At 38.0% G+C, this 20530-nt stretch overlaps 1 protein-coding gene across 2 annotated transcripts; it reads left to right on the top strand.

The window, feature by feature from the left end:
- Nucleotides 1-1146: 1146 nt before the first annotated feature.
- On the top strand, nucleotides 1147-20350 carry inavab (innate immunity activator b). Of its 2 annotated transcripts, none has more exons than XM_042407314.1 (10): nucleotides 1147-1421; nucleotides 9062-9177; nucleotides 12869-13002; nucleotides 14664-14786; nucleotides 14878-15109; nucleotides 15297-15350; nucleotides 15657-15963; nucleotides 16811-16963; nucleotides 17206-17914; nucleotides 18807-20350. In XM_042407314.1, exons 2-10 carry the CDS (start codon nucleotides 9123-9125, stop codon nucleotides 18900-18902), a joined length of 1863 nt encoding a protein of 620 aa, XP_042263248.1. In that variant the 5' UTR covers nucleotides 1147-1421; nucleotides 9062-9122; the 3' UTR covers nucleotides 18903-20350. The 2 variants fall into 2 exon arrangements, with proteins under 2 accessions (XP_042263248.1, XP_042263247.1); XM_042407313.1 differs by having other exon boundaries at nucleotides 16808-16963.
- Nucleotides 20351-20530: the final 180 nt, after the last annotated feature.

The following is a 20530-nucleotide window of genomic DNA, read 5'->3' as shown; positions in this document are numbered from 1 at the left end:
GTACTCTGTGAGTGAATGGCTAAAGGTCATCACCTTATCTCACAAATATGCTGTAAAAAAAGTACTGCCATGTACAGTAGGTCTATAGCACAGAACGGTGAATTATATATTTATTTTAAATTCTGATATATGTAAACTGAAGTTTTGCCTGTGAAGGCAAGATTACAATGTTGATTAACATTTTAATCAATAATGATAAACTAATGATGTTATTTATGCTCACAAGGAAGTCAAAGATAGCTACTTTTGTGTTATTTTCCTATTTTTCTGGATTAGTCTGGATTAGTTTTGTTCCTTCTTTACTTACTGATTCCTTTGTTGGGTCAGTGAGGTTGAGACAGTATAGAAATTTATAAAACATTAAATTGTAGTTTATTACTAACATCTTTAATTAATTGTATCTGAAATGGGTCCATGCTCACATGATACTGTGTGTGTTGGTCCCTGGGTGGCAGATCACATGGTCTACAGGATTAAAAAGTCTGTGTAACACACTGCTGACCTCTACTGGCTGAGACAGAGAGGATACAACACTTATTTGGGGCTACTCCAATGCATGCTGTGCCTCTTCAGTCCAAACATGTGTAACTTTGGCCACGTTAAAAATAAATAAGTGGTTTTGACGTCAAATCCACTGAATATCCAGTAAAAAAAAAAGGGTATAATTGAGATTGACTTGCATCATCTCTGCCCGTAAACCGCCCACACAGCTGCGGAGAAGTGGATGGTTTATGCGCCATTCACGAACCCCTTTTTAGCTCGTAACTTCCAGTACTATAATGATAAATATAACTGGACACCTTTTTAAGTACTACTAGAAGACTGTAATAGCATTTTGACCCTTCGGAGGATTGTGTTAGATGTAAGTTATTGTTTTGTTTTAACAATCAAGTGGTACATCACGATTCTGCCCAAGAGGAGAAGAACAGACAGCAAAAACATTTATAAAACACGCACTTAAATTAATTTAATGAATAGAAATATTGAGTTGTATTGACCACTTTCATTATTAAATTATTAACTTTGTTAAATTGATTTATTCGCCATCCCCATTTACAGATCGGGTGTCAGAAACGCGGTTGCCATGGTAAACACGTGATGTTTTCAGCTCTGCCGTGTTTTCGACAGCACATGAAGGCAGCACGCTTTGCTTTACTTTACTTGGGCTCAAGAAGTAGCCTCTCCAGCAAAAGTTGCGTTTGGGGAGTAACACTTAACTTTAGTGTTTGTGCTTCACTGTATCCACTCGTTTAGAGACTAGAGGTGAAACCTAAAGACTTTTGTGTTATTTTCTTCTGTTATTTCATCCATGTAACCAAACTGAAACTTCCAGCTCATATCTGGAAGAATGTGAGCCACTGGAGCTCAGATTGTATGGATGCAGATGAGGCACGATGCTAGCGGGCTAACTGGCTACTAAGGTAAGAAGAAATTACATTATAGGGTTTGTTTAACGAGCAGTGTATATGCATTTGGGTAGTAGGTTTATTTATTCACTGCTATTGAACTTTATTGTGCCTTTTAAACCACGTAAGTGCAAAGAGTTTTGGTTAATAGAAAGAAAAAAAAACTCCTCACCACTAAAGCGAGTTTCTGAACTTTGTCAAACTCTTCAAAGCTGGGGCCCAGCACATCTATGAAGCTGGATGAGCTTTTGAATGAAAGGTATGAATAAATACCACAAGATATCTTTACTTTTTGTCCCCAGGGAAATGTTTATACCTGACTCTTTAACTCACAAGTTGGTCCAGACATTTGGACTAACAGATGGGACGTTAATGGAGAGATTGTCAAGCCTGTTTGTCTTTATTGTGTGAATCTGTGTTACTGTGATACAGTGTCTCTAATGTATATAACAGGTGTGTATTTATTGTGCCATTATGGCAAGTTAACAGTCATTATAGATTTTCACAGCACTTTTAACTTTAACATGAAAGTAAACACTGAAACAGACATTTTTTAGTTATTTTATCTTCCTCCAAATGCCAGTGAGTTTATTCTCTGTCTTTATATATTTAACATGGGCTTCATGGAAAGTCTCTGGCCATTTTTTAAGGTATGTGACAATCTGTATAAAAGAGAACAAGTACCATTAACTACATAAAGACATATCTGATTGCACTGACCAGCAGAGAAGTAATAATCTTTCAACGTCCTCTTTTAACAGAACGGCACAACATTTTAAAGACAACGAATGTGAGAGGAACAATGAAATCCAAGTTGCAGGGCTATTTGATGCATTTACATTCAGTATTGTTATTTAATGGTGGTATAATAATAGTAATAACTTGCAATAGCACGCCCACATCTTATCCAAAGATGACATTTTTCATATTTAATCTCTACAAAGGGTTTCTTCAGTGCAATAGTCCCATTAGTTGGTTTGTGATTGCTGTCTGTTGAAGTATTTTTGCCGTCTACACATTCCTAAACACTGACCTGAGGGCAAGAGGACAGAAGTGGCTTAACCCCTGAAACCTCTGTGACCTGCTGGTGGGACAGTCATTGCTAGGTCACTCTCTGCAGCCAAACATTGTTCAAACCCACAGAACTTAATTTTAACATCTATCGGAGATTCTAAAGTTTCCAAAGATACTAAATCTATCAGGTTAAATTTTGGAAGAATTTGTCTAAAATGATGCACAAGACATCTGAAATATTTCCATTTAATTACAGAGTGGAGTCATAAAAACATGGACTCTTGAAATAATAAATATTAAACATTAATATACAGATACTTAAGGCGTGAGGGGAGTACTAGTGTTTAGACTTGTCTTGACTCTCAGCCACAATCCAGGGCTTGGTCACAGTTCAGGAAAGGTTTTTCATTTACATAGTGGTGCACATACTTCTAATTCAGCGATCCACATCAGACACACCTTTTCTTCACACATGCTCATTTGAGATACTGTATTTATTTCTCATCTGCAGCCTTTAGGCAACACAAAGCTTAAAGCCGGCTGCCAGCAGAGTGATGGATACCAGTCAGACAGTGGGAGGGAATCAGCAGCTTGCTTTGTTTGCCTCTAAAAGCCTGAGGGGTTGTAGTATATTAGTGCAACTTTATAGGACTTTTTAATGACACCGCTTTGATTTAAGCATCATTACAACAAAACAATCTTTTTGCACCTGGTGGAAGAACCAGACAATGTTATATTGAGGGGTAAATGTGTAAATCTGGCAGCTGATGGCTCCACACGCTGGCAGCAGTAGTCGAGCTGTACACTTATAAAAGGAATCAAGAATATTTAAAGAATTTGTTTTGCCAGCTGCCGTGTTGCCTACACAAAGCCGTCTCTCTGTCTCTCTGGGACTTCTGGTTTATATAAACCAACCATGACATCCACCAACTGGTTACTTCTTCTCTGGACGCATGTCTGTGTCGTACAGCGGTGTAAGAGGGAAGTCGTTTAACCAGGCTGACTTGTCTCGTCAGCGAGCGTGTTGGACTTAAAACCTCCACCTGCGCAGTTTCAGTAATTATGTTACTGGTAGAGGAACTCTATGATTAAACTAATTTCTTGCAGCTTCAGCACTACTGAAGTTTCACACCACGATTCTGTGTCTAACTGGATTTTAAAATGTGTGTGTGTGTGATTATTTCCTGTTTCGCAGCTACAATACTGTTGCCATCAGTGTTGGAATAATATTGTGTAACTTTGGTTTCTCATCATCAGAGGATATTATTATTCATTTGCATGACTGCACCTCTCTGATTTTAGGTTCACAAGCTTCTGGGCACACAGCCTGTTTACACAAAGTGCTGCTGTTTTACTCTGTTAACTATACAAGCACTTGTAGTTGGAAGGTGTTATCCCTCCCTGCCGCCTTTCCTCCCAACTCTTTGTTCTTTGAGTCATTCTGTCCATCATTTTAATGAAGGTGTTGGTAGAGTAGCTAATTAAATGCTACCAACAAAAGGTTTTGTGGTCTCGAGCCAAATAATACACTTTTTGTAGCTCCGGCATTTGATTAATTATTTTTAATAACTTACAAGTTTATGAATAACTCAAGCTTTAATTAATTAAAAGTCCTTCCTCACTCAAAAATGTGTTTTTCTTCTTGTTCCTTCAGTTGAATATTTGAGCTTCGCTGTACAGAATGATGGATGTGCAGAGTTTGACACTAGAAGGCTGTTTTCACATTCATCTGCTGAAAGTGGAAAGTTTCTCTGTGCTCACTGAAAATCTGGTTTTAAGGACCCAGGAGCATGATTTGTGACATCACAACTAGTTTTGAAGCCAATTCTGGTCCAATATTCAACTTACATAAGTGTGATGTGGAAACTTGAAGTCTCCTTTGCACAAACACTGAGAATGAACTTTACAGTGAAGCAGGAAACATCTTCTGTGAAGTAGTTCAACTTTTGAACTGAAATAAATTTGCATATCTATAGACTGTGGAATTTTTAATGAGGGAGTAGATGTTATTTTAAGGAATTTAAAGTGGTAATTGCACTTTTTCGTGGAAAAAACAAATCAGACACACAATATTGTTCCAAGCAGAGTATTTTTATTTGTCTTAATACATGTCTGGAAGGGATCTTTAAACTTGTTTGGAAGCATTTTTAATTACTCTACTTAAATTAAAGATGCTTGATGGGTTTATCTTTGAATTGTGTTAAATGTATCAGGTTAAAACAGAGCTGACTTGTGGCCTCGTACCGTGATGTTGGTGTTTCTGAAGAGCAGAGCTGAAACAATTTATATAGAACTGCAACTAGCAATTATTTTCATTATTGGTTATTCTTTTTTCGATTAAATGACTAGTTGTTTGGTCTATAAAACATTTAAAAATGTGGAAAAATTAGCCCAAGATGACGTCATTAAATTTTAACCAAAATGTTTTATTTTGGTTGCCAAACAGTCCAAAACCAAAAGATATTCAATTTAATAAAATGTAAGACAAGGAAAAACAATTTTGAGAACCTGAAACCATCAAATATTTGGCACTACTTTTCTACTTTTCTCTGTTTCACATCACTGTAAACGGAATATTTTGGGGTTTTGGACTGTTTGTCAGACAAAACAAGATATTTGAAGATATTATCTTGGGCTCTGGGTAATTAATAGACAGTTTTTCATTGCTTTTTTACATTTATAGACTAAACAATAAATCAAAAAAAGAATTTGTAGATGAATGAAAATAATTGTTAGTTGCAGCCCTACTAAAGAAAGACCAGTTGACTAGAAACACAAAGCCCTTCAGTGGTTGATGAATCCCATAATGCATCAGCTTCCAGTATGTCGTTCCTGGCTTTAAAACCTTACAATTATCAATATGGAGGTGGTGTGACAAGGCCGGCACAGTATTTTGCTAAAGATTGCAAACATGTGATAATCTGTGATAAGCCAGTACCTGCAGATACCATCAGCCTGCCAGCATGTCTCAGTGTTTCAGTCATTGCTTTAACTCACAGTTTACCCAACATATGAAGCACAACACAAGAAGTCAGACCTCATATTTTACTGAATTAAGTATGCCTGAAATATTTCAACACAATTGTCTACACGGTTGGTATTTGTGAAATATTCCCAGTTGTGTTCACACTGTGAAAGCTAAATGTAGAAGTCACCGAACCAAATAATTGCAATTCATTGCTTTTTCCGGTGCCGTGTCATTTGAGATCTGATTCTTGAGTGTCTGGGAATTGCTGGACCTTTTTCGGCTTGTCTGGGCACTGACATTCCTGGAAAGCCAAAATGAATATTGAGATCCAGAATGAATGCGAACCATGCAGTTACAGGAGCAGGTGCTGCTTCTGGGTGTCTGTAAATCATGCGGACTATCCCACCGCCATGTGTTTCCCTCTTTTCAGCAAAGACAGAAAAACGACAGGGTCTCAGTACCGGTGGTCTGGAAGTAGGAAGAGAAGCGGTGAAGTTTCAGATGCTTCAGATATGAACATCTAAACTTGTATGTTTATAAGTTCATAAGTAATTATCGGTTTTTACTGGCCCTTTGAACCAGGAGATGGTAGTAAACATGCATGAGCAGATATTTGATCTTTGAACGCGCAATGATTGGCAATGATTTACTGATGTAATTGTGTGTCATCAACAGTCAGCTATCAAGTCATAGTGTCGTCTGTTATAGGTGACGAAAGCATGATTGACTCAGTCAAGTTAAACAATAATTAAACTGCTAAAATTCAGCCAAACATGATTAGTATCTATTGTAAAACAATAGATACTAGAGTTTTTTTTTTACACATTGCCTTCTGTTTATTCTCCTGAGCCTCAAACCTTTGGTTGTATTGTGTTGTATTTTCATTTTAATTGTGCTTTTCTATTAGGCCACTGATAAAGAGTGTAAAAATAATTTCTCAGTATCCTGGTCATTGTTGTTGACACAGTTTCAGACTCAGATGGGAGAACGGAGTTATATGATACTGACTCAAGTGTTCAGCCTCTCTGTCTGTTTGTGGCCACTCCTCTTCAGCAGGCAGCCGCTTTCTTTCTCAGTGGGCGAGTCTCTCATTCCTGTCCAGACTCTACACGGCTCGGGTTTTGTGCACTTCCACTCAAGTCGGGAAATCTGAGGGACAGTTTTCACTCTTTGGATTTTAACAGTTTTTCTATGTTTTTTGTTTTTTTTCATTAAGTAAGTACGTTTTTTCATTTCAATGTTTCTTATATGTCTTTTTTAATTAATCTAGTGTCCTCTGAGTAAATTCATTTGAGTTTATGTGGACCGTCTGTCATTGTGTTAATAGCATTTTTGAGTTGCTGTAATACACAAACTATGTCAGTGTTAATGTGATTGTTTTGTCTGTGGTACTTAAACTGACACTTGACTTACAATAATGGGGGGAAATGCCTTCAGCTAGTGTTTTGTTGCTCAGCTTCTTAGTACCTTCAGGGTAGGGACAACCCCTTTATGTTGTATGTGTATGTTAAGTTTCAAATCCTAAAGAACACAACCGTAAGTGGTTGTATTTTTTGTATTTGTGTCCTTTGTAGTCTATTCAAAAAAAGGAAAATTGGGAAATATCACACAACAGACATGTCAGACTAAACATTTATTCAGAAAGATGTTTTGCTTGCTGCTTGGTATCAAGAGTTGATTTTGAAAGTTTTGATGGTGAGACGCTGCACATCTACAGCGCATCAAACTGCTTTAGTAGTTTCTGTTCCCTTCCTTTAAAACATGGCTCCATCCATGTGCAGGGACTGAGCGGCTGCAGGTTTTTCAGGGGATTTCAGTGAGTAGTGGACTTGATCGGGAACTGAAAACACTCAGAGACATATGAGTGTAGAGCAAGTGTTTCTGGGAATTGTTGTATAAATTGACATTCTTGATGTATTAACTGTTACATTATCGCATTTGTTGGTTTATTTTGGTGCCGTTTTGATTATTGGTATTATCAAATTGATCAGCAATGTGATCCTTTTACTATCAACTAATGATTATTTTCATTATAGATTATCTGCTGATAATTATTCACTCGATTCATTGATTTAATTATTTGGTCTATGAAATGTTAAGAAATAGGAGAAAATGGCATTCATATTGCTTATTTGTTTGACTAACAGTCTAAAATGTCGAGATATTCAGATACCTGTCTCACATATGAAAAAGAAAAAAGGCAAATCTTCACATTTGAGAAACTGGAACAATCAAATATTTGGCTTTTTTGCTCAAATAATGACTGAAACAACATTATTAAAATAGTTGCTGATTAATTTTCTAACGACTTATCGGTTATACACCATCTCCTGCTTGTAGTTTCCTATTGTGTAGACATAAATAAAAATATAATAGAGTTTTTGGGACCCAGTGACCATTATGTGAATCTATTAATATTACTTCCTGCCAAATACAATACAGAGTTGTATGTAGAAGGTGCCAGTGGATACTACAGATAGATTGTGTGAACATTTCTGCAAACTGCAGCTTATGTTTCAGTTTTCAAGCTACAACACTGTAGCATGTTGTTATTTAAGTGTGCTGCACTAAAACTGTTTTCGCCTTAATTTGGGAAACACAGCAGCCAGTTATCTGTGATTTGGAGGTGTGAATGGACAGTCACAGTCATATGAGCTGTGTGGAGGATGTTCAGGTCATGTTCAGGTCATGTTCAGGAGGATAATGGGATACATTTTTACAGATCTGTGTATTCCTGAATGTCACTGTGTTGTTGGACCAACAGGTAACATGTGCTGTAGCTCATGAACTCGCCTCATCAAGTTGTTCCTCTAAACAATGAGCGCCGCTACTGCTAACCGGGATGACCCCCCCCCCCCTCCCCGTGAGATGGAATGCAACCACTGTCACATTCCTGCGTTCACTTTAGTTAATAATCTAACCAGCAGTTTCACACCAGCTGAATATATATATATATATATGGCTCATTTGTACTGAGACATTTTATCAGAAGGAGTGAGATAGTGGCGATCACATGACATCAGAGACTAACAAACAGGCGGTCACAGGAAACACCCTAGACTTGGCTACATGTACAGTATGTGTACTCATTCTGTGGGAGACTATGATTACACCTGACTGAGGGGTCAAGCAGGCAAGTCACACATGAATCATTCAAGCAGCAGGTCACATGAAGTAATACACAGGCTTTGGGAAGCTTGTGTTAATGATGTTTGGCTTATGGATTCTGACTCATTCATCCATGCAACTACTCATCCTATGTATTTCTTTGTATTTCCTGTTTATAATCCTATAAACACTGTGCGGCTCTCTGAGCGCGATTGTTTTGGTTTGAAAATAGTTATGAAATTACAGTAAAACAATGGAATGTTAATATATTTCTCACTCAGTAAAATCTTCTTTTTTCTTTTTCTTGATGAAGTTTGACGTCTTTGTTGGATATTATAATACACCAACAATCTTTGAAAACAGCTGTTTACTTCATGTTAATATTTGAGGCTTCACCACGATCATGATCAGTCATCACCATCTTTAATACTCTATGATTGATTAAGGAAATTGTCCATCAAGTGAAACTGAATATCTCTCGCTTTTGTGACATCCAGGTTAATGTAGACTTGAAAAAAGCTTGAAAATAGTGATTGTTTCCTAAAACTGAAATCATACTTCACAGGACACCGTGAGTGTCGACATTATCTGAAGAACAGCAGCGGGAACTCAATCTACTGACGTCTATGGAAGGCAACGGAGAGATCAGTGATACGGACAGCGGGATCATCCTTCATTCAGGTAAAACATTTTTGTGTTTTACTTACAGGCATTTTGGAAATAGTAGCACAATTGTCTCAATGGTAACCGGTTTTCTGTTGAGTGATGGTAAATGGTAAAACTGACTGCAGTTATATAGCACCTTTTTGGTCTTGTCGACCCCTAAAGGCTCTTTCACAACGCATACCAACATTCACCCATTCACACACACATACTCACACGCCAATGGAGCAATTTGGGGTTCAGTATCCTGCCCAAGGACACTTTGACATGCAGACTGGAGGAATTGAGGATCAAACCACCGACCTTCTGATTAGTAGACAACCCACTCTACCTCCTGAACCACAGTCTGATGGAGTGCACGTTCACATTTTCCTGGCCCTGAAATAGCAGCAGTTTGGTGCTTGGCTGCATTAAATTGTGATCATTAGAGTTCTACATTGGTGATAATGGTCTGAAATTAGTAGAAGGCAAACTGGACTGCATGTGGCTGGTCGCCCAAATGTGTCTGAGGAACACTGGGCTGCAAAACAGAAAGTGGGATTGACTCATTTTAGACGTTTAAACAGTCGCTTATTAAAAAGTTCTTTTTCCATTCAGACTTTGAATAAATATTGACAAATCTGTGAGTCTTACACCCTGGTTTTTAAGCACACATTCATTTAAAAAAAAAAAAAAAAAAACTCAAGCTCATTTAGCCTTTTAGTAGACCTTAGCTAGAGGCCTAAATTGATGTTGAAACTAAGCACACACTTTAGTCCGACCCAACCGGTGATAATCTTATCGCAGCACCTGCTTTTCAGAAGACCTTAACCAGAAGACAAATAAAAAACCCCATTAAGTTTGGACAAAGCATATATGTAAAGATATTTGTAATGTTTATGACAAACTAAGTAAGTGACTGCGGGTCCTGGTGTGATTAAAATGTCCGAAAGTTTAACACTTAACATGCCTGTGGCGATGGTCATAAATAGTAAAGCTTATTGACTCCTTCAGACTCAGTTATCTGTCATGTGACAGAGCTGTTATTCCTTCTTCTTAATAATCAACATCTTCACTATTTCAACCTTGAATATGTACGACTGTCTACTAATTGTATAATTCAGTTGTTAAATTCAGACATAAATCTTCTGACACAGTTCACCTCTTTTATTTCAAATTTATTATTTTGTTTACTACTACTATAATATAATATGTTCTCAATAAAATATGTACATTTTTAAATCTACCCCCTGCCCCGACCTTCACCGAATTTGATTTGTTTTCACGTCCACTGAAAATAAGCTGTCATGTGAAAACTCTGAAGGCAGAGTCTGACATGCATGTGGTCCATTGTGACTTGTTGCCAGATTAGTCGCCGTTTCCTGCACAACATGGAGAATGCAACGCAAAATACACTTAAAAGTGATGAATTGATGTGATTCAGGTTTGCTCTCAAATGGCCAAACACATCATAAAAGGACAATTAATGATCTTTTTATTCAGGAGATAATTCAGCCCTTTTACTTGATTTAACATTGTGTGTGAATATTAGAGCTGAAATGATCAGTGGATTAGTTGATTGACAAAAATTAATCAGCAACAATTTTTCATAATCAGTAAACCATTTCTGTCATTTTTCAAAGCAAAAAAGTGCCATAAAAGTCTGTTTTTCCAGCTTCAGAAGTGAGTATTTGCTGGTTTCCTCTCTTGTGGTTTTAACGTAGTTTGTCGTTCAGACAAAACAAGCAATTTGAATCTGTCGATGTGGCCATTTTTTCCACTTTTGTCTGACATTTTATAGATCAAACAATTAATTAAACAAATCAACAGATTAATCAACAACAAGAATAATTGTTAATTGCAGCTTTGTAGATATGTTGTTCTTTGTGTTTTGTAGTCAGTCAGTATTCTGGACTTGCCTCAGTCCACTTCATTAAAGGCCGTCTGCTCCCCCAGTCCCATATGGTAGCAGCGTCATAGAACAAGCAGCCAACCTTGTTTTTGCTACGCCCCGTAGTTTCTACTGATTAGTTCTGGCCTTTCTGACATTCCTTGTGTCTTAATTGAGCCACGTGATGTCTGCTCTATACAATGAGAAAGTGTCCATCTGCAAAGAATAGAGGCATTGTCACTCTAGGAAGAGGAATTCTCTGCCCTATTGTAGTGCTGTCACACTTCTTTCCTGTCGCACCTCCGATGTTTGTCAGTACCTGCAGGGATTCTGTTAATAATCTCTGAAGGTATGTGGTACTCAATGCATTTTGCCTGAAGCCACTCCCATGGCCCTGAGATTAATCTTAATGTCATTAGTCACCAAGGCTACAGACAGCACCAATCCAACACTCACACATTGTTTATAGTTACAAAGATCCTGATACTTATTTTGCAGTTTCAGTGTCGCCAATGAAAACAACGATAAAAACTAGAGGTAGGTTTTCTGTTCAATTTAACCATTGTGTTGTCTGTTATAGCCTCAAGACTTGTAGCAATATTATGAAGCATATTATAATAAAGTATGTGATGCCATAGTATGATGTACAATGAGAAATAGAAGTTGGCAAATATCAAAACAAAGAACATCATCAGCTTCAGGGATGTGTATGATTCAGGATTGTTTTTTTCCACTTCAATGAATGTCTGCATTGTTTTAACTGCTCAGTCATTAATTTGGACCGAATGATTAATAAACTGATTAATGCAGTTGTATCAACATGAGCTAAAACACGACCGACATGTATTTATACGACATAAATTAATTTATAAGCAGACTTAAAATATTCCTTGTGGTTTAAAATGACAATATTTTCTGAATATCTTTTAGGTTTTAGACATTTTAAGACGTCACTATGGGCTCTGAGAACGTAGGATGGACTTTTTTTCTGTTTGGTGACATTTTATAGACAATTAATGAAGAAAATAATCAGATTCATTGATTATGAAAATCAGAGCTGCAGTCCAAAACATTAGAAACACTCAGTATAATGTAATGCAAATCAACACCATTAGTTTCAACCTCCAAAAGCACCAGAGAGGGTCAACACCTCTGCGACACAGCGTCAACAGAAACTGAACACGATAAGCCTCATAAAGGCAGCATTTATGACACACCTACTGTATCAGATTACATTAACACTCAGCTGGAGCACCAAATAAACTGGCATCTCAGTGTTTGTACTATGTATGTAATATATGCTTCTGGAAAGAGGAGTTATTGATTAGTCGACCGACAGAAATTTAATCAATGACTGTTTGCTTTTGTACCTAATAAATTAATGATTTAGCTCAGTTATAAATTGCAAAATATAAACATTTGCTAGTTTCAGCCTCTCCAGTGTGAAGATCATTGTCTGTTGTTGTTTGTTTTGTATTTTATTATTGTAAATCGATTTCCTTTGTGTTTTTCAACTATAAATCAGGCTAAATAAGCTTTTCATTAGATTTCTCTTTGGGCTCTCTGGGAACTTGTGATATTGAAAGCACCTCTCATATTAATTACAAAACGATGAATCAATTAACTGATTGAAAGTAATCATTAGTCGCAGTCCTAATTTGCTTTTACTGAATGAAATGCACCACTGATTACCTATGCTTTGGCTTTGCTTAACTTAGTAATTTCTCATTTAAATATGCACTTTAAGTACATCTGGTCTTGTGTGTAAGAAATGTGCAACAGTCACATTTCAGTCGCATAATGTCAGACGTTTGTTTCTTTTGTCGTTGTATGACTCAGGCTCTGACAGCCCAACATCACACACGAAGGATGTGACCACACACACGCGAGCCATGAAGCTCAAGCACCAGGCACTCCAGGACCGGCTAGAGATCTGCATACTGGAGCTGAAGAAACTCTGCATCCGAGAAGCTGTGAGTGACTGTAATCTACAAATGTGCTGATAGACTAAAGTCTAACAATTTACCTTACAGACATGTCACTGAGCAGATGAGTTACATAATCATAGCAGTCTAATATTGTTAAAATGTTGAGGTTTAAATTAGTCTTACATAAACAAATGCCTAAGATAATTGGTACATCATAAGGCAAGCTGTTACAAAATGTACTCATAATGTTGTGTATGAATCAGCACCTTTCATACAGGAATAAAAGGCGTGGTAGTTTAGTGCAGGATGTTTGATGACACACGTTACCACAGGTTAACAAAGTAACCTGCAACAGGGGACATTTCTGAGACTTGTTCGGCCATGTCCACACTGTTGCTGCTGCTGCATCAAAGGTTTTTCTGTCCACACTTGTGTTTTGGGATCGTTTTTAAAATCTCCTACTGAGTGTGAACAGGACACTTGAGTCAGCAGATTAATACCAGATCACAGGACAGTCATAGATTGCACTGGAGACTGGAGATTTGCGAAACAAAAACAGTGACTTTGTGTGCACGTAAGACCATAAAAGAGACAAATTAGTTTATTTTTTAACATATTTGGATTCATTTCAGTGCTTCATGTCAGACAGGGAGCAACTGAAACAAAAGGTCTTTTAATACATCCTCCTCTTGTTTGTGACATCATTATTTTGGCTGTTTCCACTGTCAACAATACAAATATTTTCCACTTTCAGATACACTTAATAGGACATGCAATGTGGTTGCAATTAGATTTTTTTAAATGGTTTTATATGTCATACTTTTTGAGGAGGTTTCCCAGTAGCTCAGTTCGGCTAAAGCCATGTAAATGTTCCCATAATTACCTGGGTTTGAACGCAGCATGAGACCGGTCACACATCACCCCCCTTTATTTTCAGTCTTTCCTGCATCTCGTTTTCCCTCTCATTGTGAATTGTCAAATGAAGCATAAAAAGTGCCACATTAATCAAGTACAGTCATTTCGAAAGCGGACACATACTCAGGTTTGAGAGTGTCTCTGCCATGTCTCAGTGCTCCAGGGTAAAATCCCAGGACCATGATCATTCTTTGCTGTTGACACTCGGGCTGGGCACTCCTGTTGGGACATGCTCAGGTGAAATAATGGGAGACATGATGCCTCTCCCTTCTCTCTGTGACAAAAGCACAAATAAGCTCATTGGCCGCATTGACGTTTTAGTCCGTCTGCAAAGTTGGCTGACTGGGAATGACTCAAAGAGACACAGTTTTTATGACTGTTCTCTGATCATATCGGCAGCCGTGCGTTGTCATGCTCGGGGTTTGGTTTGGACATGGATACTCGTTACAGTCAGAAACTGAAACCCAAAGAATGTGTTGTGAAAGGAAATCTCTGTAAAAGCAGAATTGTGCAACAGACTCTCTGAACCTATATGTCTCAACATGTAAGGAGAACAGAACAAGATACTTGTACATCATTTCAAAACTGCCATGGACACGGCTGAATTAATTTTCTGGGGAGATGTGTCTATCTTTATTTGAACTACTAAACATCAGGATTTATTAGTGTTTGAAAAGATGTATTTGTATTAAACATTTCACCAAGTCTGTCTTCAGAAAAATAAACTTTTAAGTCAGATTCATGTCTCTTTGTGAAAAATTTTGATTTGTGATGTTATCTGTGTCGTTCAGGAGTTGACAGGCCAGCTGCCAAAAGATTATCCTCTACTGCCAGGAGAGAAGCCGCCGCAGATTCGCAGACGCATCGGTGCTGCTTTTAAACTGGATGAACAAAGCATCCCTCGAGGAGCAGAGGTACAGTAGAAGCAGCATTTGACCGAATGTGAGGCTGTTATTTTTTTAAAACAATACATAAACCTCTATCCCTCTTTCATAACCTTTACAGGAGTCAGAACTGAATTTAGTGGATGCTGAGTTATCGCTGCAGATGAAGATATACGAGGCAGCGCGTAAGCTCTGCGAAGAAGACCACCTGAGCAAAGCTGTTAAAAGAAGCCGCTTGCAACAGTGCAAACGAGAGGAGAAGAAACTCAAGCAGCTACAAGAGGCGGCTTTTCACCTGCGACTGGAGCACGGTCGATCATCACCACTCCCTGCTTTTAATATTACACAACAAGGTGAGAGACGCCCGGTCAGCTGACTAGAACATAGTTTGATGCCAAATCCCTTTCATGATGATCCTTGCAGGAAATTAGTTGATTTTCACATGATAACTATCTGTAGAGAACAATTCATGGTGAATCATAAGTTTGTAAAAATGGTGGTGATTGTTTGATAGCTCATATATGAATTTTTGTGTTTCAGATCTGGGTACATCTGATGACAGCTCTCTGTCTGACTCTGTAGTTCAAGATGAAGGTAAGATTTAACTTGGCCCAGTTTCTACCAGTAGAAAAGCTGTTTGTTTTCAATCTAGCGTAGGCGAGAGCAAGACAAATTTCATGCCGTTTCAAAGCTGTACAATCTTTGCCATGTGACCAGTTAACCGTAATATATGTGCAAATGTGACTCCAGTAAGTATTTGTCTTGCATACTACAGTGATTTCTCTTATTAAAAGATGCTTCCTCAAAAATTACACAAAGAATCTGTAGAAGAGATGTACGTGTATTGACACTAAATAACTTTCAGGTACCATACGCTGTATTATTTCTATTTTTCTCTAGAAGTGACGAGCCAGTCATCACAGCCGTCCTCAGGACTGCCTTATCCAGGAGAGACAGATCCCCCACAGCCGCTCCCCGTGTCTTCTCTGTCCTCCATAGACGGCTCCTGCCTGTCTCCATCTGTGGCTCCACAGCCACTGCCCCTGACCCCGTGCCAGTCTCCCCATCCGAGCCTCGACTCTACGCTGAGTCTAAACTCAAGCCCCACATACGACCCTCCTCCCATCCAGCATTCTCCGTGGACAGAGTCCAGTCTTGACAAACCATACCAGAAGAGCAAGAAGTCACGTTCCTCCAGCAACACCAGGTAACAGGGACCATCCATCATGACTCCTTTTCCTGTTACTCAGGTTTTTAGTTTGGAAAAGAAAAGCATGGTTTGTAAGACTTGGATTGTAGTAAGCAGTGTGAAATGCAGATTTTGTGGCTGCTAGAAGTGTTAACAAGCTGCTGAGTGAAGTGTTGCTTGTTGGATTAAGATCAAAGTGAATTAGTAACGCCCAAAAATGTTATTGTACATAGTAACTATGTAGACACTGTAGCAACTGATTTGTCTATTTTGGCTGCTTTGTATCCTTGTTCCTGTGCTAGTTGTGATTATTGATAGTAAAGACAAACATTTATAATCTACCTATATGATAGATCCTCCTCATCTTGCAAAGTCATTTCCAGTACAAACCCTCTTTATCACTGTTGTTTCAGCCCGTCACAAAGTAGATATCAGTGTTGTTTATGAATGTGCAACACTGCCATCTGCTTTTATAGTAATGCTACAACAGTCAATGAATGACTAAAGCCCAGACAGAACCATAAATCTTAAAGTAATTTATAGCACAGAAGCTCAATTCAGGCTTTATTGTCCAGTAGATGATTACTATAATAAAGACTCAAACCTGTGATAATGTGTGTTCCCCTTTGACAGTAATAGATTAATGTTGTGTACAGTAAATAATTGAAAATCAATAATTAATAGCTGCTTTTGGAATATGTCAAAACCCTGCAGTTCTGTGAATTAGGTCACATTTTTTATACTTGGTATTTCTACTTTTTGTGTCTGTTATCATGAACAAAGCCTGCATTTTCTGTCAATGTTCAAACTTTTTAAAATGTTTTATATAAAAAAAACATAAACTATATTTATGTGTGTTCAGCAGTCCAGCCAAGACTGAATTGTTGCCACCATTGGAGGCTTGTTTGGCGCATTCTGCTCTGCCGCTGCAGCTTTCCCATCTGAGAGTGTGCCGCACCCAGTCCAGCAGCGCACCCTCCACACCAGAGATGCGTGTGCACAGACAACTCTCCCTCAGGTAGCCACGCCTCAGACATATCTGCAGGACTGTGTGTCACCAGCTGCACACCTAGGTTAAGCCTGTAATTAAATGCCAATCACAGAGATATCATTTACTTTTATATATTCAATTATTTAGAAAAACAGGGATATTGTACATCTGTGAAATGTACAGATTTAAAAGTTAAATTTATGCAGTGTCTTAGCTGAGCAGGTGTGTTAAAATACTTGATTTGTAACATTCTTGTGTGGTTTGCACAGGTTATCCAACCCTGACTCTTCATTTGGCCCAGAAAAGGAGCGCGGTCGCACCAGAGGTCCAAGGAGGCGACTGACAGAATATGCGATAACTTTACCAGGGACTCCTCCTCCTACAGTGAATTATGGAAACCTTGCTAGCTCTGAGGACAGCAACTCTGAACACTCATTTACATCTTACACCAGCTCCCCGTGTCAGGAATTGCCTTGTGATTTGCCCAAACAGTATCAGTCTGCATTCCCGCACTCTAGCCCAGTTGGCAGCTATGGACCTCAACTCTTCCAACGCACTGGCTTTTACCACAATCCCCGGAACCAGTCTAGTCCGAGTATTCACGAATATTACAATGAGGAAATGATCTACTCACCTGATGCGGACATGACAAGGAGCTATTACGCCCAACAGGCTCCTTGTCCTTCCAACAGATATGACTATCGGTACAAAGAGGCTGCTGTGCCCCTGCAGAGAGCGCAGAGGCCTTTACCCCCTGATATTAGACTCTCCCCCTCCCCGGTACAATGGGACCACCCACACTACCGTTCCGGTGGCCTCCCACGACAAGTGGTGAATGAACAGCTAAAATCGTGGCACTGGCGCAGTCAGATTAAAACTCCCAGGGCTCGTTCTCTTGACAGGCAGGGAGCAGTCAGAGTGAAAAACATGTCAGCTCGGGAGTCACCCTGCTACCAGAATCAGAAGTACCACGAACAGGTAAGCTGACAAAACTGTCTTTATCTACAGTGTGTCCAACAATCTGTCATCCAGCATTGTCAGCCCAAATTACTGCAACAAGAAGTTGAAGTAGATAAAGATAATTAGTTACAGGAAATTATTTTTACTTGATGGATTATTCTCATTGCATTTTCGCAAATTATCTACCCAAAGTGATTTTTTTTTACACATGGAAAAATAGTTGCTTGTTACATGTTTAAGTTGCTGGAAGAGAAGAGAAATTACACTTTAAGTAGCCTGTTGTAGGATACTTTCTGTCCAGGAAATGTGTCATTTTTGTGATATTTTAGCTTTCCTTACCTGATAGACAAGGGTGGATTTTACTAGTTTTTACTTGGTGTGAAATGGATTTTGAATTGATTTTAAACCTCCTACAACTGTTGGAGCACAGTTCAGACAACAAACAACACAACAGTTTATTTAAACATCTGAACACTTTTCCCTACTTTCATTCTGCTTTTAAATGTAAGCATGTCTCTAAAAGATCATAGATTAAGTCCAACTGGGTGCAGCAGAAATGTGTTTTGTATTTTAACAATAATGGAAAACTACAGAATCAACCAGCGAAAGTGAACATTTGTGCAGGTTATTGTTCATTTATATTAAGTACAAGTTATGAAGAATTCAGACGTTAAGTCCTGAATAGTCTGTTTGTCATAGCAGAATATGAATTACAAACCCAGACTATTTACAGATGACAGTAGATATACTATCAAACTAAACACCAATACTATAATCTCACTGTCACAGTGAGAATAAGCTGCAGGTACTTTGGCATATTACCATATTAGCTTCATCTCTTACCTTTTTTGACACACATTTGAACCGTGGTTGTGTATGATTTTTGTTTTTTCCTGTTGCTAACTTTCAGGTTATGCAAAGAAGGGCTCTCCAAAGAGCTGCAGATGACACTCAAGGGCACTGGGTTGGGTTGGAAGACGGCTCCCACTATGTAAGTCAACTGTAAAGAGACGAAACATGGACTCCAAACTGAACATGTGAGCTCAGAGGCTGCAGCTGGATTAAGTAGTCAGAAAACTGAGTTGGATAAAGGAACTTTTGTAATGAAAGTGTGTCCTGTTTTCTCTCCTGCCTGTATGTGGAGGCAAGATGAAAAAACCTGAACATCTTACAATATAATGCAATTTTAGAACAAAAACACCACAAACTATGGCCTCAAATGTGGAATCAACATCTCTCTGACAGATTCTCAAAAACTAAAAAACTCTAAAAAAAAAAAAAAAAAATTAAACAAAAAACTGAACATTTTAAGACAAAGTTGATCACGGAGCTGCTGTATGAGATTGGAGTACATTACTGTAAAGTGCACCTATTGTTTCTGTCCACTCTCTGTGTGCTGTTTTGTACTAACAGTTACAAACAAAACAATGAGTTTAATGCTTGTTTAATGTGATGAATTGAAAAGGGTATAAACACTCGTCATTACTGAGCGCTGTTTTTGATTTGCAAATGTGTGTCTCGAGTTTTTCTGCAGTTTGGCAGTTAGGGAATAAAGTGCATGTATGAAGGAAATGAATCAATTGTAAATGTAAATAATAATGTAAATGATCAACATATCCCCCTTTTTAAGACTTCATAGATTAAGTACATTTGTGTGTAATGTTGCCTTGATTGAGTCAATGAACTTTAGCTGCTTAAATTTAAAATCCCAGTTTTGTCCTCTTAATCATTTACTTTTGGAGGCAAACTTGGCTTTTTATACCAACGTGTGTCTGTGCCTCTTAACTTGAATTACTAACTAGTTGTAACTAGATATTAACTTACTCACATCAGATACTAAGTAGCACATTAAGACAAAAGTCTTGATGCTTGGCAGCTATTAACGTGTCAAATTGAAATTTAAATGAGCTTTAACAGGGTCTGTGTTGGTGAACAAGAGTGAGTTTGAGACAGCAGATCACTACAGACCAAACTTTTTGTTAGCACCAATTCATATCAAACTCTGAGGTGAGCTGTACTGAAATGTATTTGAAACACTGCCAATAAAAACGTCCACATCTCAACCAAACAAGCTTTTGATGACAGATCATTTGAGAATGAGAGCAAATTACTGTCAGTTCAATTATAGCTACACACTGAGTCGTCTCTCACAGTGATCTATTTATTTGTTAATTTATTATGATTTGCACCATTGGACCAAAATTTGGGAAGTCAGACTTGAAATCAGTGAAGACGTGGACTGAGTTTGTGAAATCCAGCAGCAGTAAAGACTGTGTTTATTTGTATAAACGTAAGAGACCACAATCATGTTACTTTGTGAGCATTTTTTTTTTAACTGTCTTTTGTTATTTATCTTTTTTTTTTCCAGTTACAGTAGTTTTAAGTATAATGTTGCTGTTAAGATATCTGTGAAAATGTTTTCCCTGTGGAAGTAAATAAAGAATAATGTTTGCATATTGTTGAGGTTCATTTATTGACGTCACGTGAGCCGTCATTCTAATGTCAAAGCTTTTTATTGGCCTTTTTTACAGAAGACATTTTGACATGTATTAGTTGGAAAAGCACAGGTGTAAATAATACAATTAATTATAGCTGAATTTAGTTTAGCTGCTTCAGTTTCAGGGTCCTGGTATT

Source organism: Thunnus maccoyii, chromosome 3 (genome assembly GCF_910596095.1).
Source record: "Thunnus maccoyii chromosome 3, fThuMac1.1, whole genome shotgun sequence".
NCBI classification, from domain to species: Eukaryota; Metazoa; Chordata; class Actinopteri; order Scombriformes; family Scombridae; genus Thunnus; species Thunnus maccoyii.
The sequence above is the reverse complement of the archived record's forward strand: the minus strand, read 5'-3'. Positions and strand labels throughout refer to the sequence as shown.